At 42.6% G+C, this 23159-nt stretch overlaps 1 protein-coding gene and 1 long non-coding RNA gene across 5 annotated transcripts in view; one reads left to right on the top strand and one right to left on the bottom strand.

The window, feature by feature from the left end:
• Positions 1 to 13680, bottom strand: part of PLAC8 (placenta associated 8) — a 25215-nt gene extending 11535 nt beyond the window's left edge. The window contains exons 1-4 of one of the 4 annotated variants that reach the window (XM_063808824.1): positions 13501 to 13613; positions 7156 to 7272; positions 6653 to 6799; positions 3752 to 3876 (exon numbers count right to left, since the gene is read on the bottom strand). In XM_063808824.1, coding sequence (XP_063664894.1) covers positions 3752 to 3876; positions 6653 to 6770 — 243 coding nt within the window. In that variant the 5' untranslated portion in view covers positions 6771 to 6799; positions 7156 to 7272; positions 13501 to 13613. Of the gene's footprint in view, positions 1 to 3751; positions 3877 to 6652; positions 6800 to 7150; positions 7273 to 8569; positions 9109 to 13500 lie in introns of those variants that run through there. The other 3 variants (XM_063808823.1, XM_001136484.7, XM_063808825.1) reach the window with 3 other exon arrangements.
• LOC107974253 (uncharacterized) lies at positions 8843 to 23159 on the top strand. Its single transcript, XR_010156298.1, has 3 exons — positions 8843 to 9227; positions 16787 to 16934; positions 19556 to 23159. It is a non-coding gene; the product is annotated as an uncharacterized LOC107974253 (long non-coding RNA).

Raw genomic sequence — 23159 nt, 5'->3', positions numbered from 1 at the left:
GAGGCCGAGTTGGGCAGATCACGAGGTCAGGAGATTGAGACCATCCTGACCAACATGGTGAAATCCCGTCTCTACTAAAGATACAAAAAAATTAGCTGGGTGTGGCGGCACGTGCCTGTAATCCCAGCTACTGGGGAGGCTGAGGCAGGAGAATCGCTTGAACCCGGGAGGCAGAGTTTGCAGTGAGCCAAGATCGTGCCCCACTGCACTCCAGCCTGACGACAGAGCGAGACTGCATCTCAAAACAAAAACAAAAACAACAACAAAAAAGAAAGCTGCAGAAGAAAAGTCTGAAGCTAAAAGAGGTTGCTTCGTGAGGTTTAAGGAAAGATGTCTTCTCCGTAACATAAAAGCACAAGGCGAAGCAGCAAGTGCTGATGGAGAAGGTGTGGCAAGTTATCCAGAAGGCCTAGCTAAGATAATTGATGAAGGTGGCTACGCTAAAAAACAGATTTTCAATGAAAATGAAACAGCCTTATTGGAAGAAGATGCCATCAAGGAAATTCAAAGTTAGAAAGGAGAAGTCCGTGCCTGTATTCAAAGGTGCCAAAGACAGGCTGCCTCTCTTGTTAGGAGATAATGCAACTGGTGACTTTAAGTTGAAGCCAATGCTCATTTACTATTTGCAAAATCCTAGAGCCCTTAAGAATTATTCTAATCACTTTTCTTTCCCCCACCCCATGAGAAAAAAAATAATTATGCTAAATCTGCCTGTGCTCTATAAATGGAACCACAAAACCTGATGACAGCACGTGTTGACAGCATTGTTTACCAAATATTAAGCCCACAACTGAAACCTATACTCACAAAGAAAGATTATTTTCAAAATATTACTGTTCACTAACAATGTACCTAGACATCCAAGAACTCTGATGAAGACATACAAAGAGATTAATGTTATTTTCATGCCTTCTAAAAGAACACCTATTCTGCAGCCAATCAAGGAGTAATTTTGATTTTCAAGTCTTATTATTTAAAAAAAAAAACACTTTTGAAGGCTGTAGCTGCCATAGACAGTGATACCTCTGATGGATCTAGGGAAAATAAATTGAAAATCTTGTGGAAATGATGAATAATTTTAGGTTTCATTAAGAACATTCATGATTCCTGGCCAGGTGTGGTGGCTCACAGCTGTAATCTCAGCACTTAGGGAGGCCAAGGCAGGCGGATCACTTGAGGTCAGGAGTTCGAGACCAGCCTGGCCAACATGGTAAAAACCCATCTCTACCAAAAAATAAAAATAAAAAATTAACTGGGTGTGATGCTGCACATCTATAGCCCCAGGTACTCAGGAGGCTGAGGTGGGAGAATTGCTTGAACCTGGGAGGGGAAGGCTGCAGTGAGCCGAGACGGCGCCACTGCACTCCAGCCTGGGTGACAGAGTGAGACCCTGTCTCAAAAAACAAAACAGAAAAACATTCATGATTCCTGGGGGGAGATCAAAATATCAACATTAAAGGAGATTGGAAGAAGTTGATTCTATCCCTCATGGATGACTTTGAGGTGTTCAAGACTTCAGTAGAGAAAGTAACTACAGATGTGGTAGAAATAGCAAGAGAACTAGAATTAGAAATGGATCCTAAAGATGTCACTGAATTGCTGCAATCTCATGATAAAACTTGAGGAGTTACTTCTTATGGATGAGCAAAGAAAGCTGTTTCTTGGCCGGGCGCGGTGGCTCACGCCCGTAATCCCAACACCTTGGGTGGCCGATGCGGGCGGATCATGAGGTCAGGAGATTGAGACAATCCTGGCTAACACGGTGAAACCCCGTCTTTACTAAAAATACAAAAAATTAGCCGGGCGTAGTGGCGGGCACCTGTAATCCCAGCTACTCAGGAGGCCGAGGCAGGAGAATGGCGTGAATCTGGGAGGCGGAGCTTGCAGTGAGCCGAGATGGCGCCACTGCACTCCTGCCTGGGTGACAGAGCAAGACTCCCTTTAAAAAAAAAAAAAAAAAGAAAGCTATTTCTTGAGGCTGGGCGCGGTGGCTTATGCCTGTAATCCCAGCACTGTGGGAGGCCGAGGCGGGCGGATCACAAGGTCAAGAGATCAAGACCATCCTGGCCAACATGGTGAAACCCTGTCTCTACTAAAAATACAAAAATTAGCTGGGCACGGTGGCGGGTACCTGTAATCTCAGCTACTCGGGAGGATGAGGCAGGAGAATCGCTTGAACCTGGGAGGCGGAGGTTGCAGTGAGCCGAGATCTCACCACTGCACTCCAGCCTGGCAACAGAGTGAGACTCCATCTCAACAAAGAAAGAAAGAAAGAAAGTGGTTTCTTGAGATGGAATCAACTCCTGGTGAAGATGCTGTGACCATAGTTGAAATAACAACAAAGGATTTAGAATATTCCATAAGCTTAGTTGATAAAGCCGTGACAGGGTTTGAGAGGACTGAATCCAATTTTGAAAGAAGTTCTATTGTAGGTAAAATGCTATCAAATAGCATAGAAATCTTTCCTTTCATGAAAGGAATGGTCAATCAATGAGGCAGACTTCATTGTTGCCTTATTTGTTTTTTGTTTTTGTTTTGTTTTGTTTGAGATGGAGTCTTGCTCTGTTGTCCAGGCTGGAGTGCTGAGGCGCAATCTGGGCTCACTGCAGCCTCCCTCCTGGGTTCAAGCAATTCTCCTGCCTCAGCCTCCCAAGTAGCTGGGATTACAGGCACCTGCCACCACGCCTGGCTAATTTCTATATTTTTAGTAGACAGGGGTTTCACCATGTTGGCCAGGCTGGTCTCTAACTCCTGACCTCAAGTGATCAGCCCTCCTGGGCCTCCTGAAGTGCTGGGATTATAGGTGTGAGCCACCACGCCCAGACCATTGTTGCCTTACTTGAAGAAATTGCCACAGTCACCCTAACCTTCAGTATCCAGCACCCTGATCAATCAGCAGCCACCAACACTGAGGCAAGATCCTCCACAGGCAAAAACATTATGAATTGCTGAAGATTCAGATAGATTATTATTAGTATTTTTTAGCCATAAAGTATTTTAAAATTAAGGTACATATGTTGTTTTTTGAGACATAATGTTATTGCATACTTAACAGACTATAGTGTAGTATAAGCATACCTTTTATGTGCACTGGGAAACAAAAAAATTCATGTGACTTGCTTTATTGCAATATTTGCTTTATTGTGGTGGTCTAGAACTAAACCTGTATATCTGAGGTTTGCCTGTATATATATATATGTGTATACACACATCCACTCCCAATCTTATTGGTTCCGTTTCTAATGCACTTAGGAGGACTCTAAGTAATATAATCTCTCACCTACACAAAGTGGAGTTGGTGTAATGGAAAGTGTATGAATGGACAGTTAGAATTGAGTATCGACTCTTTCTCTACTATTATCTTTGAGGGAATTACTCCACCTCTTAAAACTTTAAAGTTCTCTTCGGCAAAATGTTGTGGACCTACCCGCTTTACAGAGATGATGTGAGGATTAAGTGAGATAATACATGTAATGCATCCACGCCATAGTAGATCCTAAATAAGCCTCTTCCATGGTATGACATCCATTGCAAATATGAGTTATCAATTTTCTCAGGTTTTCAGCAGAAACCTAGAAGGAGGCCACATAACCAGAAGATCTGTTGCTACAACTGAATGCAAGATTGCACATGCTAGGGAACTCTTATCAATCAATTTCAGAAGATGTATACATCAAATGATCTCCATGTTTATAATAATTATTTTGAATGGGGTGCATATTTGAGTGAGATGGTATGGTAAGAGACTCACAGGGATGCCATATCGGGTCCTGTAGAGAGTCCTCATTGCGACGCTTGTTCCACACAGACAGCATTCATTCATATCAGCTGCAACTTGACACCCAAGGCACGGGAAACAAAATGTGCCACAGAGACCTAGACACATGAAACCAGGGGTACATATTACTCCACTCTGCCCCTGCCACAGCTGAAAGTTTAGCTTGCTTTCACAAATGGCAGTCCAAGTCATGGGGCCTTGGCCGCAAAGCCTGCTGCTAAGTCCATCTTCAATGTTTCTATTCAGCTTTGCATCAATTTCTCGCTCCACCTGCAAATCATTTCAGGAATGACCACGCCTTTGCAAAGTATATCATTCTTGTCATAGTTCTGCCTTCATTCATTTGTTCATTGATGCAGTAAAACTTATTCATTTTCCAGACATTATCCTCAGTACTGACAGTGCCCCTGGCTCAAGTCTAGTAGTGAAGGCAGATCATAGGGAAAGTTCTCCAACAGAAACATGTTTGAAATACCAACAGGTCACCCAGAAAAATGGGGCCTACAAGGCCCTGAGTAGGAAATGCTCAGGAAATATTGAAGGATGATTAGATGTTTTAAAGGTGGACAAAAAGGAAAAGAGCCTCTTCGAGTTAATCTGGCATATCCTGGCAAAGGCTAGTGTTCATTCAATATGGCTGGAGCCCTGGGATGGGATGAGGATTTAACCGGGGGTTGAGGCAGGTTGGGGACCAGATGATGAAAAACTGTAAGTGTTAAGAGTGTGCCATGAGAGTTATGAGGAACCACTGAAACATTTTAAGAGGGGAGAATAATTTGATCAGATCTACATTTAAGAAAATTTGCTATTAAGCAATTAAGCTTTGATTGGAACTTGTGTATTCATTTAATTGGGTAATAATAATACTAGGGGTGAGAGGGTTAAAATGTTCATCTTTAGAGAGTTTCACCAATGTAGTCTAATTCTCACTTTGATTTGCAGATGTTGAACTGGTGCCCTGAGAAGCTTAAGTCGTCACCCCAGACAATGAGAGTGAAAAAACAAACACAATTGTTTCATTCCCTAGGTAATTTTCCCTTGCTATGCTACTGAGTGTGTAATTCTTTTTTTATTTTTATTTTATTTTATTTATTTATTTATTTATTTATTTATTTTTGAGATGCAGGCTCGAGTGCAATGGTGCGATCTTAGCTCACTGCAACCTCCACCTCTCAGGTTCAAGCAATTCTTCTGCCTCAGCCTCCCAAGTAGCTGGGACTACAGGCGCCCACCACCATGCCCGGTTAATTTTTGTATTTTTTAGTAGAGATGGGGTTTCACCATCTTGGCCAGGCTGGTCTTGAACTCCTGACCTTGTGATCTGCCCGCCTTGGCCTCCCAAAGTGCTGGGATTACAGGTGTGAGCCACCACGCCCAGCCTGAGTGTAATTCTTATCACATTCAAAGTTCAATTTCAGGCCAGGTATGGTGGCTCATGCCTATAATCCTAGCACTTTGGAAGGCCGAGGTGGGCGGATCACTTGATGTCAGGAGTTTGAGACCAGCCTGGCCGACATGATGAAACCCCATCTCTACTAAAAATACAAAAATTGGCTAGGTGTGGTTGTGCGTGCCTGTAACCCCAGCTACTCGGAGGCCAAGGTAGGAACATCACTTGAACCAGGGAGACAGACAATTGCAGTGAGCTGAGATTGCACCACTACATTCTAGCCTGGGTGACAAAGTGAGACTGTGTCTCAAAAAAAGCAAAAAACAAAAACAAGGTTCAATTCAACTCTCATTCAAAGTCATTTTCAACTTTAAAGGATAATGTATTTTATTTTCTTGTCTTAGAGTACTATGTGGACCAAGACAAGCAAATAGACTTCAGAGCAAGTTTTCTGCAGGTGGGTTTGTTTATTTCTTGGTCATTATTGAGAACTAAGCACCTTGCTCCTCGCTGCAACGCCCATCACACCCCAAACTTCTTTCCTCCAAGTTCATTTAGAGACATCTCTAAGTAAGAGATCTTTTAAGGAGATCTTATAAAAAGAAAACAGCCTGGGTGCGGTGGCTCACGCTTGTAATCCCAGTACTTTGGGAGGCTCAGGCAGGCGGATCACCTGAGGTCAGGAGTTTGAGACCAGCCTGGCCAACATGGTGAAACCCTGTCTCTACTAAAAATACAAAAATTAGCCAGGTGTGGTGGCGGGTGCCTGTAATCCCAGCTACTCGGGAGGCTGAGGCAGGAGAATCTCTTGAACCTGGGAGGCGGAGGTTGCAGTGAGTGGAGATCGTGCCATTGCACTCCAGCCAGGGGGACAAGAATGAGACTTCGTCTCAAAAACAAAAAAAAAAAAACAAAAAAAACCACAAAGCAGTCAGAGATTTTTTTTTTCCCAGTGACAAGCTAATTGCCTCCAGAATTCTTTATTCTCAGGTGTGTAAAAAACCTAAATATATACATTAAAATAGTTTTCTCTGAACGCATATGGAAACCATGAATCTAACCCTTGGGTACTGGACACAATGTAACTATAAATTAATGAGGTTAATTTATATGTTGCAAGAACAGTCTTTCTAAAAAAATCAAGTTCAACTTGGAATTTTTAAATTAATGTAAGTTCTATTTAGTCAGGCCAGACCTGCTCGTTGTTAGAATCAATCAGCTCTTTTGCTATTATCTTAACCCAGAACTTATTTTAGGAGTAAGACTTTTCTTTGAAGGGCTGGAGAAAATTAACTTATCCATACGGAGGCTTTTTTTTTTTTTTTTTTTTTTTTTTTTGCTAAACATACCATTGCCTGACATGCAGAGTGCTTGTAATAAGTTAGAAACTTTTTCTACAAAATAAGGGAGGAATGGGGGAAGGATTGAGTCATTGGTAATTCACCTCGGTATCAAATAAGGGGGCTCTTTCCCCCCACACTTACAGACTCCGCAGTCGCTGAAACAGTCACACATGCCTGTCTGCCAGTTGGAGTTCTGGGGGGCCGGACCGGGACCGACTCCAGGTTGGGTCACAACGACCACCGGCGCCTGAGCTTGCATTTTCAGTGCAGGGCCTTAAAAGCAGTGGACTGAAAAGGCAGAGTGGTGTTAGAAATCTCTGTTGTGGGGTGGGGGGAGGGGAGAGGGATAGCATTAGGAGATATACCTAATGTAAATGACGAGTTAATGGGTGCAGCACACCAACATGGCACATGTATACATATGTAACAAACCTGCACGTTGTGCACATGTACCCTAGAACTTAAAGTATAATAATAAATATATATATATAAAAGAAATCTCGAGGTTGCTCTTTAAAGGCCCACTTTAGGGGCAGGATGCTGAGGCAGTGTAGAGGAAGTTGCTCTGTTTGAAGAACAGAATTTCTATCTCCACCCTTCACAAGATAGAGACCCTGGGGGTGAGAGGAAGGAATTCACCGAACTGGGCCGGGCGCGGTGACTCAGGTCTGTAATCCCGGCAGTTTGGGAGGCCGAGGCGGACGGATCATTTGAGGTCAGGAATTCGAGACCAGCCTGGCCAGTATGGCGAAACCCCGCCTCTACAAAAAATGCAAAAAATTAGCCAGGCTTGGTGGCGCGTGCCTGTAACTCCAGCTACTCGGGAGCCGAGGCAGGAGAATCGCTTGAACCGGGAAAGTGGAGGTTGCATTAAGCCGAGGTCATACTTCTGCACCCCAGCCTGGGCGACAGAGTGAGACTCCACCTCAACAAACCCCCCCAAAACAAAAACCACAGAATTCACGGAACTGTGAAGGTGAACAGTTGCTTCTCGTGGGGTAAGGGAGCTGAAGAGTGTTGCTCGTGGACTGTTTTTAGACAGGTACCTGGTATTCACACAGGCTGCGAAACAAACGAGCAACCTGTGATCATGGCCGAAAGTAGTGAATTATGGAAAATAGCATTCTCTAAAATGGCATCATCCTAAACTTTTGTGTATATCCCCCCTTCTTGTTCCTAATTTATTCTTTTTGTTTTGGACTGATTTCCGATGAGCAATCCTTTCCAGTCTTCCCACTTCCTGACTTGTCCTTCACTTCATATTTACTGGGAGCCTGCAAACCTGTGTCAGCGCTGGCCTGACGGACCCTGCTGTGTGGTAGGGGCAGTTTATTAAGAAGTACATTTGGTAAGGTTACTCATTTCTCTACATCATGAGAGGCAGTGTAGGGTCATGGAATATGAATTAGATTCGGAGTGAGAGCGGCTTTGCCCAAGTCTTAGTTTCTGAAACTGTGATCTTAGACTCATCATTTAACTAGTCATTTAAATGTCCACTTGTTAATCTGTAAAATGGGGTTTCTGACCTACCCACCTTACAGGCTCATTCTAAAGAATTTGTCTTTAAATAAAAATACCATGAACTGTATTCAGAACAGCTGAAGCTTATTTTAAATGTATTAGACGTGTCCTTCTATAGACATTAAAGTGGTTTTGGCTTCTGTTTGATTTTTTAAAAAATGTACCATAGTAGCCGTTCACTGCTTTTTTACACTAAAAGAGGGAGGCGGACCCATCTGTGGATCCCACAGCAAACAAGATTTTCTGCAAAAGAAGGTTCCAGTAAGTGAACAAAAAACCAGGGGGTCTGGCTGAGCCGATCATTCAGGGCGTGCATGAGCCGCGGATGTGTACGTGGCGGTGGAGGAGCCCCTGTTGAGGGGCAGAGCCGTCGGGTGATGGACGAGGCGAACGTGTGTCTGGCGGCCGCTGCCTTCGGGCCTCTTCCAGGGAGGAGGATCGAGGAGGCGGAGAGCCCGCCTGGCTGCTCCCCAGTTGCAGGGACAGGTCTGAAGCACGGGCTTCAGGAGGCGGGGAGTGGGTGGGTGGGCTTCTTACCTTCTCCGCCCGCTCTGCACTCGGGAAGGGGACTGTGAGCAGCAGCTGCGCGCGGGGCTCTTCGGTCAACCCTCACCCCGCCGGATTACGCCTCCCGCCAGCGCAGCTCTGGGACCCCTGGGTCTCCTCTGCTGGGACCAGACCTGCCTGCCGGTAAATTCCTGGAGCAGCCCGCGCAGAATCTATCCCAAGGAGACCGCCCATTGTTGCTGGGGCAATCAGGGAACTGCGCCTGCGGATGGCTGCCCTCGGGGGACCATTCGCCGGGGCGGCGCGCCGCTGGGGACTCGGCGTGAACCGGGCAGCGGGCGCGCGGTCTCGCTCGGAGCCCAGCCCCAGCGGCAGGCGCCAGGAGCCGCAACGCTGGGCAGGGCTGGCGCCGCTTCCACCCGGGCACCCGCCGCTCTGTCGCTCCGGGCGCCCAGGCTCACCGGGCATTTCTAAATTGTAAAAAGTTTTTATCAGATGGTATGGGCTGAGCAACGCTGGGATTGGAAAGTAAGACAAGAAACTATCACCCACCCCCTCCCCCGCCCGCTGATTTGAATGCTTATTAGATGGACCCTGGATTCTAGTCTTGGTGTACGCGCCCACGTGTAAGAGGAAGCAACCACAGCTCTCTAGACACACTCATGCCGCCAATCTCATGAAATAAGAGGTAAGGACCTTGCAATGATTCCGTTTTCGTCACTCACCCCTTTTACAATACTTAGCTTGGCTTTGGGAAAAGTAAGTCCCAAATCCCCAACACTGAGGGTAAGCTCCACAAAGGCAGGGGATTTTGTGGGCCAAGTTCACTGAGGTGTCTCAAAACCTTAGCTCGGGACCTGGTACACAGGAGGAGCTCACTAGCGCCCCCGCCACCACGCTCTCCGCTTCCGGGCTGGCTGAGGCCATGCGTGATGCAGGCTCCAGATGGTGCATAGCAAACAGTGGCGAGAGCCCAGCCCTGGAAACGCAAACAAGGCTAATGTTTCACCTGACTCTGCAGACCTCCACAGGTGGGGCCCAGATCTTCCCTAAATCCCAACTCCAGTACTAACATGGTCGAAACCATGTTTTTGGGTGATGGCTTCCCACATTTGAAATCCTGGAGGAAGAAGCATTACAGGAAATGCTAGAGAATATGTATTCAAATTTCTTCTGCATTTCATCTTAGTTATCAAATACCAGAAAAAATATGAAAGGCTAATTATCCGTAATGTCAAGTGGCTATCCCTAGGTGATTGGCTGATAGACTTTTTGTTGTTGTTGTTTTGTGATAAGGTCTCTTTGTTGTCCAGGCAGGAGTGCAATGAATGGCACGATCATAATTCGCTGCAGCCTGGAACTCCTGAGCTCAAGTGATCCCCCCACCTCAGCCTCCTGAGTAGCCGAGATTACAGGCGCACACCACCATGCCTGGCTAATTTGTTTTCGTTTACTATAGAGATGGGGGTCTCACTATGTTGCCCAGGCTGACCTTGAGCTCCTGGCCTCAAGTGATCTTCCTGCCTTGGCCTCCCAAAACACTGGAATTACAGGTGTAAGCCACCACCCATGGCCGATAATTTTTTTTATAATTAGCATTTATTTCTTTTATAAGCAAAACAAGAAATATCCTTTTTAGAAACAAAAAGCAAATCCAGTGACTAGAAAAAAATTTTTTAAGGGGTCATACCAGGCCAGGCACGGTGGCTAACGCCTGTAATCCTAGCACTTTGGGAGGCCAAGGCAGGTGGATCCTCGGTGACAGAGCGAGACTCTTATCTCCAAAACAAAATAAAAAAATAAAAAAAAAGGAGGGGGCAAGTCATACAAATGATACTATAGCTGTTTGTATTTTTTTCCCTCTTGGCCCCTAGCCAATGCTTGGCATGAAAATGGTATTCAATAAATAAAGATGATCCTACAACTCTTTCAGAGGAAAAACATGTTCATTTAACACCCTTATTTTTTCAAGAAGCCTATATTGTGTTTTTTAATATAATAACAGCAATCTGAAGATTTCAGAATAAAAACCACCCTGCAATTATCTAATTGTTTTTCCTTTACCTGACTGTATTTACTTAGTGTATGGCATATGTGTTTTTGTATTCAAATTGGCTAATGTTAGACTTCATAGCAGTTTGAGTCCTGAACATTTTCTGAGTGCCTTTGAAATCCACTCAGTGGCCATCTCTATATTCTATAGTAAGCAGCTGTATTGGCCGGGTGCGATGGCTCACGCCTGTAATCCCAGCACTTTGGGAGGCTGAGGTCGGGAGTTCGAGACCAACCTGAACAACATGGAGAAACCCTGTCTCTACTAAAAATACAAAATTAGCTGGGTGTGGTAGTGTATGCCTGTAATCCCAGCTATTCGGGAGGCTGAGGCAGGAGAATCGCTTGAACCCAGGAGGTGGAGGTTGTGGTGAGCCAAGATCGTGCCATTGCATTCCGGCCTGGATGACAGAGCGAGACTCCGTCTCAAAAAAAAAAAAATTTTTTTTGTATATATATATATATATATATATATATATATCAGCTGTATCTCAAATATCCATATGCTAACTGCCAGTTAGTTTGTGTGAACATTACTTCCTCCATCTAGAAGCCTCAACAGTCTTTAGCCCAACAGTCAACATTGTATGTTTCTGTTTCCTTCACTACTTTTGTACTTTTGACTTCCTCTTTTGAATGTGGGAGATTGCAGGGACCCAGGTGCTTCTGTGAATATTAGCACTAGGAACTGGAGCAGAATGGGGGGTCCCAGGAGGTTTCTGATGCTATTATAAATTCCTTTCTAGCACAGATTACCTATATTGGTGGAGAAGTCTACTCGGCTTATCCCTGCGTAGAAGAGTAGTCCTAAAGGGAACTGCTATCCAGGACTTCCATCTGTCACTTCTAGCTGATTCTAAAAAGGGTCTAATACCTTCTCCCATGAGATATCTTATTCAAAGAAATACCTTCTTGAAAGTTATAAAACAGATGAGAAAGCAAACACACTCATTTGTACGCGCCTCTGTGATCATTTAAAAATTCAAGGTATCTTTTAAGTTGCAACAAATGTAAAACAGAAACAAACGTAAAATTGTTGCTTGTTCAAACAACCACAATTCTCTTTGCTTCAGCCATGAAGTCTTTAGCCTTAGCCATTCAAGGTAAAAGGTCAGCAATAAGTGGAGAGAAAACGTCCTTGAAAATCTAGAGTTCCTAGGACCTTAGGTACCAGCTTGTCTCCTTAGTTCAGTGGTCCTCAAAGCTTACTATTAGTAAAACCACTTGGACTGCTCTTTAACGTGTAGATTTCTAGACACTGCTCAGACATTGTGACTTAGATAGAATGAGCTAGGGTTGAGGAATCTGTACAATGTAGAATTCTACACACTGTTCAGAGATTGTGGTTTAGATAGAATGAGCTAGGGTCTAAAAGTCTGTAACGTGCACCCGCAGGGCTGCTGCCCTTATGCCATAGGGTTTTGTCCTATGAACTAGAAAAACGTGGCCCTTCTCACAGACACGGCTTGGTGAGCACGTAGCTGCTTCGGTGAGAATTCGAAAAACGGTATACCTTCCTCCATGCGATGAAGCCCATGCTAGACCCTCTCGCATTCCCGGGAGCACATTCCAAACTAGCTCCTCTCCCTTCAGGTGCGGGCCTGTGCAGTATCCTGGGCACTTCACAAGATTCTAATGCCAGTGGCCTTGCAGAGCGCATTTTGTAACCCACGACCAGTGGCCTTATTTTTCTTCTGTTACTAATAACTACAGATCCAATTTAATTCAGCAAATATTTTATTGAGTGCCAGGGTGTGTAAACGTGTTGGGCTGGATTTGGTAAGGGCTAAGGAGATGCCTGAGGTTTCCTATCTGTGGCCAGCAGTTCTGCCCGTTGTGGTGTGACCACACAGCTGTTTTGTTCCATGCCATCTTTAACCCCACAGGAGCGGAGAGAGTGATTAAAAAAAAGTTGGCAGGGGCCACCTTGGAAAATGCAGGAAAAATGGGGGCAGGAGGTAGTGAAATGGGAATCTTGGTGGGCAAGCTTTGGAGAATGAGACTAGAATACCTTTCTTTAGGAAGTTCTGTGGAATGGTCTCAATGTCAGGAAATCTTGCAGTATTTGGCTCATATTTTAAACACCTTAATTTTATCTATTAGTTAAGAATCAATCTTGTATTTGTCTCTCCTTTCTATGAGCACTTCACTCCTGAGGACAGCCCACTATCTTAATAAAATACATTAATATTAATATAATACATGATATTAATTATAGTAATATTAATACATATTATTAATATTGATTAATCCAGATACTAGACATATTATTGAGATTTTTCTCTTCTTTCTACTGTTTATTGATGTTAAATTTCATTTTTTTGCTTTGATTGAAACATTTCCATTTCATAATCTCTCCGTCTCTCTTTATACATATAAATGAAGCACCAGAATTTAATTTTGAAGCATTCTAGTCTGTTTTTCTTACTTTCATAGTGAGAATTCAAGAATTCTTATAATTCATTAGCTAAATCTACAAAATTCCATATCTTGTTTCTAAATACTTTGAATGGATAAAATAGAATATTTGTAAAGCAGAAAGAAATTAGACCGGCATAAGTCAACATGCATACATATTGAAATAAAGAATGAAATTAATGATCATGTTACTAAATACAATGTATAATATGTGTTTGCTGCAGAAAGCAGCAATTGATGAGGATTCAAGGCGGGGATCTTACACCACTTTGAAAAGCCTGGCATTTGGCAAAATGCTTAGCAAGAAATTGTTGAATTTGACTAAATGTATAAATTTAAAGCAATTAGATAAGAAAACCTTAGTCTTTTAGCTGAAACTCAAAATATAACATGCTAAGAAAAAAACAAGAAAATCAAATAACTTTTAAAGAAAGCTTTTTTTTTTTGAATGCTAAGTTTTTAAAACAAGTTCTTACTTGTAAAGTACTTACAATTAGTAAACAAGGTTCCAAGCAGGAAATGTCTTGTGGCCTGGGAGAGAATCTCACCACAAATGAAAACTACGTGAAAGGGGAGAGGTAACTGTGTTTCTATCGCAGGGCATAGTACATAGAACAGTTTCAGACGCTCTTATTGGCCAGCGTAATCCAGCAGAAGTAGTTTCAATGTGTGTTTCTCTTATCTGGAGAATGAATATATCTCTTGCCAAATAAGGTGTGTTTCTTTTCTTATATTGTGTTAGGTACACTGATACGTCTTTTTAATGGGGAAAGGATTTAATTCATTATATAGTTTGATTGGTTTTACATGTCTGGCAGAGCTTACTGTTGTTTTTTTGTGTTTGTTTTTTGTTATCTTTGTGGGGAAAAAAAAAGATCATTATTGTTTCAGATTATATAGTAGTTGGCATCTCAAGCATCCTTTAATGGTATCAACTTACAGATACTGAACATTAAAATAGGCCAAGCATTATCAATGACTTGTTAATGACTTTGATAGTTAGGCCTTATTTTTTTCAATTTTAGAGGTGAGGAAACAAGCTCAGATTCTTGAGTTGACTTTCAGAGGCCACATAGCTAACAAGTTACTCACCTAGGATTTTAGCTCATGTCAGCTCAGCTCCAAACTATGGCTCTTTTTACAATGTTGCATCCAATTTCTTTGTACCTTTTTAATTATTCTTCTTATTGGTGGTATTACTATTTCTTTCTTTTGAAATTTTTATTCATAGTCTTTGAATTTCTGATCCCATAGTTTAAACTGTCAAAAGACAAAATTACAACAAATTTAGTTTAGAAGATGTAATTGCCTTTTATTTGCAATTCTAGAATCAAGCAACACATCATTCTATAAAATAGAATGAGTGTTCTGGTGAGTATGAAGAAAGCGGAAACAGAGAAAAAAAGGTAGATTGGTTGTTTCAAAGTTACTTTCCTTATAGGACTAAAACAGAGAGGACTTCCTTACTACACTGACTGAGGTTGACTGAAATCTCCTGTTTTTTGGAAAACTGGTCCATTTCAAAGTTCAGTTTGATTATATGTCACTTAGCACAAGCGACTTCATTCTGGTTTGGTCTGATTTTCTGGGGCCTAGAGCAGGAGGCTAGTCCATAACAATGGCCTCTCATAAACTTTGTTTAACAAAACCTTTCAGAAATGAGGGTGGGCCGGCACAGTGGGAGGCCCAGGCGGAGGACTCCTTAAGGTCAGAGTTCAAGACAAGCCTGGCCAACACAGTGAGACCCTGTCTCTAAAAAAAAAAACAAAAACAAAAACAAAAAATTAAAAAATTAGCCAGACATGGTGGTAAGCGCCCGTAGGCTTGTAGTCCCCGCTACTTGGAAGGCTGAGGCAGGAGGATTGCCTGAGCCCAAGAATTTGAGGTTACAGTGAGCTGTGTTGTGTCACCACACTCCAGCCTGAGTGACAGCAAGACCGTGTCTCTAAAAAAAAAAAAAGTTAAGAAATGAGAGTGGCCAGCTTTCCTGTCATTCACTCTGAAGTTTTTGCGGATGGGAAATCTTTCCCACTAGAACAAGGCTATTGTGTGAGGTTGTACAGTGAGAATGTGTGGCATTATGGCAGACTCTAAGTGCTTAGAGTCCCTTTTCAGTCCCAATTCCTAGCTGCCATCTGCTAACCACTTAACATTTCTATGCCTCAGGTTCCTTGTCAAATGAGCGTAATAATTGCACCTACCCCACAGGATTGTAGGGAAAATTAAAAAAATTAATACACGCAAAACATTTAAAACAGTGCCTAACACATAATCAATATTAGGGGAAACAAAGAAACAAAGAAATCTGAAGAAGGAGAAAGAAAAAGAGACATGTGGAATTCCAGATAGCCTATTTTCTTCCAAATACTATGTATAAACTCCGCAATAAAAAGATGGCAACATGGCCAGGTGTGGTAACTCACACCTGTAATCCCAGCACTTTAGGAGGCCAAGGCGGGAGGATCACTTGAGCCCAGGAGTTTGAGACCAGCCTGTGCAACATAGTGAGATCTCATCTCCTTTTTTCAAATAAATAAATAAAATAAAAAATTTAAAAAATGAAAAATCAAAAAGATGTCAACAAATATGTACTAGTTATTTATTGTATTAAAGGGGGAAAGTACATTTTAAAAATCGGTAAGCTTGGCCGGGCATGGTCACTCATGCCTGTAATTCCAGCACTTTAGGAGGCCGAGGCAGGCAGATCACCTGAGGTCGGGAGTTTGAGACCAGCCTGACCAACATGGAGAAACCTTGTCTCTACTAAAAATACAAAATTAGCTGGGCGTGGTGGCGCATGCCTATAATCCCAGCTACTCAGTAGGCTGAGGCAGGAGAATTGCTTGAACCCGGGAGGCAGAGGTTGTGCTGAGCCGAGATCACGCCATTGCACTCCAGCCTGGGCAACAAGAGCAAACCTCCGTCTCAAAAAAATAAAAAATATGTCTGGGCGGGGTGGCTCATGCCTGTAATCTGAGCACTTTGGGAGGCCGAGGCGGGCGGATGACCTGAGGTCGGGAGTTCGAGACCAGCCTGACCAACATGGAGAAACCTCGTCTCTACTAAAAATACAAAATTAGCCGGGCTTGGTGGCACATGCCTGTAATCCCGGCTACTTGGGAGGCTGAGGCAGGAGAATCACTTGAACCTGTTAGACAGAGGTTGCAGTGAGCCGAGATTGCGTCATTGCACTCCAGCATGGGCAACAGAGCGAGACTCTGTCTCAAAATAAATAAATAAATAAATAAAATAAAAAATAAAAAAATGACATCCAGGCCGGGCGCAGTGGCTCACGCCTGTAATCCCAGCACTTTGGGAAGCCGAGGTGGGCAGATCACAAAGTCAGGAGTTCGAGACCAGCCTGGCCAATATAGTGAAACCCCGTCTCTACTAAAAATACAAAAAAATTAGCCAGGCATGGTCGTGGGCACCTGTAGTCCCAGCTACTCGGGGGGCTGAGGCAGGAGACTTGCTTGAACCCGGAAGGTGGAGGTTGCAGTGAGTCGAGATTGCACCACTGCACTCCAGCCTGGGTGATAGAGCAAGACTCTGTCTCAAAAAAAAAAAAAAAAAAAAAAAAAAAAACACCACCCAGCCTTGACAAAGTTTTACAAACTGATAGTAGACTGGTTGATTTTTGGTGGCATTATAAATTGGTACTATCTTTTAGAAGGGCAATATTGGCCACATAGTATATAGAAGAACAAAAAAAATACTTATATTTTGGTCCTCCAGTTTCATCAAGAGTGAGTGCCTTCTTAAATTCTGTGCCCGTAGGGACCTTGTTTGCCTCACCCTGGTCCTGGTTCTGAATGAATGCATGAAGGAAAGAGGTCAAATTACATCAAGGCCATGTCCATCTTTACCATTATGTTACCCAGAATGGGGAATAATGGATCTTCTATGTTCAGTCCATCTTTTTAAGGTATGCTGGGAGCAATTGGAGGGCAACACAAGGTGATATATTGCAGACAACTAGAAAACGTGAACAGAGCCAGATGCAGTGGCTCATGCCTGTAATCCCAGCATTTTGGGAGGCCGAGGTGGGTGGATCACTTGAGCCCAGGAGTCTGAGACCAGCCTGGGCAAGATGGTGAGACCTGTTTCTACAAAAAATGTAGTAGCTGAGCATGGTGGTGCACACTTGTGGTCCCAGCTACGTGGGAGGCTGAGGCAGGAGGATCACTTGAGCTCAGGAGCTCAAGGCTGCAGTGAGCTGTGTTTCTGCCACTGTGTTCAAGCCTGGGTGACACAGCAAGACGCTGTCTCAAAAAAAAAAAAAAAGGCCGGGCGCGGTGGCTCACGCCTGTAATCCCAGCACTTTGGGAGGCCGAGGCGGGCGGATCACGAGGTCAGGAGATCGAGACCATCCTGGCTAACACGGTGAAACCCCGTCTCTACTAAAAATACAAAAAATTAGCCGGGCGTGGTAGCGGGCGCCTGTAGTCCCAGCTACTCGGGAGGCTGAGGCAGGAGAATGGCCTGAACCCGGGAGGCGGAGCTTGCAGTGAGCCGAGATCGTGCCACTGCACTCCAGCCTGGGCGACAGAGCGAGACTCCGTCTCAAAAAAAAAAAAAAAGATCAAAGAAAATTTGTGAAGCCATACCAGCAGAAAGAAAATGAGGACAGAATACAATATAATAGGAATTAACTACTGGTAAGATTCCCTGTGGGTTGGGAAAGTAAATGATTTTTTTCTATATGAAGCTAACTTTGAAGGATAGGTTTTGAACTGGTGATGATGCAGAGGTGGAATAGAATGAGCCAAGATGAAGAGGCAGGACTCAGCAGAAGAGACAGGTAACTACTTTGCTGACCCAAAATCTTGACTTATGCAGATAATGGGATAGACTTGAAATAGGGACCATTCCAGAAAAACTGCCAACTTTACATATCTTTGAATATGTAAATATTCAAATTAGGACCTCAAGGTTAGCATGTCCCCATTGAAACCTTCAGTTCTCATCCTCTGTCACACACACCTTCTAACCTTCTCCATCTCAGTAATTGGCACCACAATCTACTCATTGATTAAGCCAAAAGTCTAAAAGTCATCCCTCACTTCCCATCCATTCAACTGGCAAGAGCTGTTGGTTTTACCTCTGACATGTGTAACTAATCCATCTGCTTTTCTCCATCTCCACTGTCAGCCTCTATAACTTTCATCTGGAGTGTTGCAAAAGCTTCCTTGTTTGTTTCCCTGCCTGCATTCCTGCCCTCCAATATAGCAGCCAGGATCATCTTTCAAATATGTAAATCAAATTTGTAACTCCAACAAAACCACTCCAATTGCTTCCCCTTGCACTTGGAATAAAATCCAAATTCCATCATGGCCATTCTCCATTTGCACTGGCCTTCCTTCTGTTCCCGAAACAAAGCTCACTCTTCCTTAGGACCTTGCACTTCTGGTTTCCTCTGTCTAGAATGTTCTTATCTAGAACTCTTATCTATCTTATCTGAACTCTTGTTCAGGTCTCCACACCTTTCCTTCAGTCCTACTTGAAGTAGGTCCTCGTTACCCTTCATCACATAATTCTGGCTTTTTTTTTTTTTTAGGCAGGGGGACTACTTAACTTCACTCTGTCACCTAGGCTGGAGTGCAGTGGTGCCATCATAGCTCTCTGCAGCTTCAACCTCCCAGGCTCAACTGATCCTCCCACTTCAGCCTCCCGAGTAGCTGGGACCACACCACCACGCCTGGCTAATTTTTAAATTTATTTTAGAGATTGGAGTCTCCCTATGTTGCCTGGGCTAGTCTTGAACTCCTGGGCTCAAGCAGTTCCCTGCTTTGGCCTGCCAAAGTGCTGGGATTAAGCCAGCACTTTAAGAGGATGTAATCCCAGCAGTTTGGGAGGCTCAAGCAGGGGGATCATTTTCCTTCCCTTTCCCTTTCCTTCCCTTTCCTTCTTCTTCTTCTTCTTCTTTTTTTTTTTCTGAGACAGATTCTCACTCTGTTGCCTGGACTGGAGTGCAGTGGTGTGATCTTGGCTCACTGCAACCTCTGCCTCCTGGGTTCAAGTGATTCTCCTTCCTCAGCCTTCTGAGTAGCTGGCATGTGCCACCTACATGGTAGCCTGTGCCACCATGCCTGGCTAATTTTTTTCTGGTATTTTTTGGTAGAGATGGGGTTTCAACATGTTGGCCAGGCTGGTCCAGACCTCAAGTGGTCCACACGCCTCAGCTTCCCAAAGTGCTGGGATTACTAGTGTGTGCCACTGCGCCTGGCCTTATTTTCTTATTCATTTTATTTCTCTTCCACTTAGTAGACACTTCATATAATTTGCAAGGAAGATCTAACACATATTGCTAAGATTCACTTATATCCTTGCATGTAGGTATAGATCATTTTGTGCATTCTTTCTTTTTTTTTCTTTTGGAGACAGGGTCTTGCTCTATCACTTAGGCTGGACTGCAGTGGTGCACCACGACTCACTGCAGCCACAACCTGCTGGGCTCAAGTGATTTTCCTACCTTAACCTCTCGAGTAGCTGGGACTACAGGAATGCACCACCATGCCCAACTAATTTTTGTATTTTTTTTTACAGAGACAGCTTTCTCCATGTTGCCCAGGCTGGTGTGCATTCTTCGCTTCAGCCAGGAGAGCTCCCTTGGAACTGGGTGCTCCTGCTTGGGAAAAAGGTGGACAACAGGATGGCTGCCCTACTGAACTCCTGTGGTTCATAGACCATGATGTAGAGAAGGTTTCATACACCTCTTCTTGGCTCTCGCATATTGTTACAATCATTGTATTTAACCTAGAATTAAGTTGAGAGAACTGTATGGACCCATCATCCAACTTCAACAGTTTTCAACTATGGTTAATATTATTCGGTCTATTGCCACACCAGATTATTAGTTCTTTCTCCCTGGATTATTTTGATGCAATTTCTGGACATCATATTATTTCATCAGTTAATATTTTAGTATACATCTTTAGTAGATAAATATCACTAAGTATTTTAGTATGTATATCTAACAAAACCTCCATTTATAAAACTACAAACCAAATATATCAGACCTAGCCCCCCGAGTTTTTTATATTATCAACTATTCAGTGTTCAGATTTTCCTGATTGTCTCATAATATTAAACATTTGTTTTTGTTTGAATCAAGATCTAAATAAGGTGTATACATTGCCATTTGCTGACATGTCTTAAGTCTTTTAAAATCTATAGGTGTCCTCTCCCTTTCCCTACTTCTTAACAACCACCGGCCTCAACGCACACAATTTATATATGGAATAAACCTGGTTGTTTGTCTCCAGTGTTTCCTACGGTCTAGATTGGCAGATTTTACCCCCGTTATGTCATTTAACCCCTTCCTCTGTTCCCTTGTATTTCCTGTATAGTGGTAATTAGCCCTAGAAGCTTGATCAGATTCAGGTAAAATTTTTTTGGCAAGAATACTTCATAGGTATTACCATATACTGTCCTAAGAAGACACATATGTTTAGTTGATTTTCTTTTTCTAATGTTGGTTGATGATCATTGCCTGGATCCATTCCTTCAGTAGAGGTTGCAAAATAGTCATATTCTAATTATATCATGCTGAGATGGCCGTGAGAATATGCCTAGGAGACCTCCTACTGCATGGAGTGTAAGTGAAGTCAGGCCCCAGCTGCTATGCTTTGAAATACAGTGCTGCATTTGTACTGAGGCCATTCCTTCCAGCAATAACTGAGTGCAATGGGGATATTACGGTAGACCTGTTTCTGGGAGACATGGGATGCCTTTGTAAGTTGACTTTGGTTCGATGGCTTTGGCAAACCTCCTTATACTGCAGAGCAGTTTAGGATGCTTTAACCAGCCTTCTCTTCATCTTCACCCTTTTGCACCACAGTCTGACAGCCTTCCCAGCCTTCTCTTGCTCCTTCTCTATTTCCTTTTACACAATCATTTCCTCAAGTAAAATCCTTTTGCATTTCATCCAGTCTGGACATCTGCTTCTTAACGGACAAGAACTAACACATATTCCTTTTTCATTTATTAGCTGAAATGATTCTAAAAAAAAACAAAATTCTCCTCATCAACCATTTGGTTACCTTGAGGTATAATTCCTATAAAAAGGCAAATATATATTTTATTTATTCCCTTTATTCACCAGTTTTCAAAATAATGAGTTGTTTCCTAGCATTTTTCAAAAGTATCCAATGACGGAAAGTTTTTTTTAGCTTCATTATGAACTCATGAATTTAAACATATTTGGTGCATTTTGATCCATTGCAGTTATATTGTTTTATTTTTTAAGATGAAGTCTCTCCTTGTCGCCCAGGCTGGAGTGCAATGGTGTGATCCTGGCTCACTGCAACCTCTGCCTTCTGGGTTCAAGCAATTCTCATGCCTCAGCCTCTGGAGTAGCTGGGATTACAGGCATGTGCCACCATGCCTGGCTAATTTTGGTATTTTTGTCAAGATGGGGTTTTACCATGTTGGCTGGGCTGGTCTTGAACTCCTGACCTTAAGTGATCTGCCCGCCTCGGCCTCCCAAAGTGCTGGGATAATGGTGAGCCACTGCAACCGGCCCATTGCAGTTATTCTTATTGATGCTAAAATTGTTCTTTTAAACCATATTGCTTGCTTTCTTGTACAACAAGATGTTCTCAGATCAATTTATATATTTTCTGACTCAGACCTGACATTGACAATTTTCCCAAGGAGTCTTGGCTTCTTTTAGTGGGAAATGTTAGTTAGAGACCATAATTTAGATACTAGAGGTGCTCATTGTCACTGGGCTTTTTCGGGGGTTAGAGCAAAGAAACAAATACACATTTTAAGAATAAAATACAAAGTGATTTCAAATTGATACTTTGCTCATTTTTTTTTGCTATACATTTTTAAAATTAAGGTTTTAGATAGTAAAAATGGTTAATCTTTTCTCTTATTTCTTTTGAAATGTGAGTTTTAGGAAAATTTACCTCACTTTTAGGTTATAAAGGTATTTACTCCTATTTTCTTCTAGATCTTATATTGTTTACATTTAAATCTCTCATCTAATTTGAATTTATTCTCACGTACAATATGAGAAACAGATCCAATTTTATCTTTATCTTAAGAGTATACAGTTATAACAATGCTGCTTACCACAAAGTTCATATTTTCCTGACTTGTCACTTTTGTTATATACTAAACTGGAATGATTTTTTCAAATACCTTTGATTGCCATAAGGAAGGCACCAGCTACAGTTAGAATTAAGTAACCTCTGGGTTAGAAGGGATCTTCAGTGGTTTTTAATCTTGACTATATAACAAAATCTCTTGGGATACTTATTAAAAGTATCTGGTGAGGGCTTGCATATTCTTGCTGTGTCCTCACATGGTGAAGGGGGCAAAAGGGATGAAAGCTGTGTCCTCACATGGCAGAAAAGGTGGGAGGGCCAGGCAGCCCTTATGACTCAATCACTTCCCCCAAAGCCCTACCACTTAATACCATCACAATAGGGATTAATTTTCAATGTGAATTTTACAAGGACACAAACATTCAAACCATAGCACATGTATTTATCAGACCTTTAGGCAGGAGGTGGCTTCAAGGGATTCTTGAATGGATTAAGGAAATGTATTTTTAATTAATTAATATGGCACTTATTTTCAACTGAAAAGTAGTAATACATATATTATGTACATAATGGAACCTCCATGTCTGCTTATTCTTAAGTGTTCATAGGGGTCTCTGTTCTCCTCAATACCAATAATGATAATTTGAGGTCCCAAATGCAAGATGTCCAGCCATTGATTAAGCTCTCATTCATTCTGAAAGTATTTCTGAGAATCCTAGAGGAGTCCACACACCTGTTTGGTGGTGGCTGGTCCCCTGTGCCAGCTCTTCAGCTCCAGATTGCTCCATGGCAATTTACAACCTATACACACCTATTTAAAAAATGCTCAAACAAGCTCTTTAATAGTCAGAAATTTTACATTATTCCTGTTCCTTGCCAACTTCCATTTCACTTCTGATTTTCCCACAGAATATTATCCTAATATAGGTATTTTTATTTCTGAAAGCCTTTTATTTGATCACTCTGTCATAGTTCTCTGCAACAAAAGTAGGTATGTAAATTAAGCTCTTTTTATGATCATGCCGCTGCACTTGAGTCTGGGTGACACAGCAAGACCCCATCGCTAAAAAATAAAAATAAAATAAAAATCTAAA

This window comes from Pan troglodytes, chromosome 3 (assembly GCF_028858775.2).
Source record: "Pan troglodytes isolate AG18354 chromosome 3, NHGRI_mPanTro3-v2.0_pri, whole genome shotgun sequence".
Taxonomy (NCBI): Eukaryota; Metazoa; Chordata; class Mammalia; order Primates; family Hominidae; genus Pan; species Pan troglodytes.
Note: the sequence above shows the minus strand (reverse complement) of the source record. Positions and strands in the feature narration are given on the sequence as shown.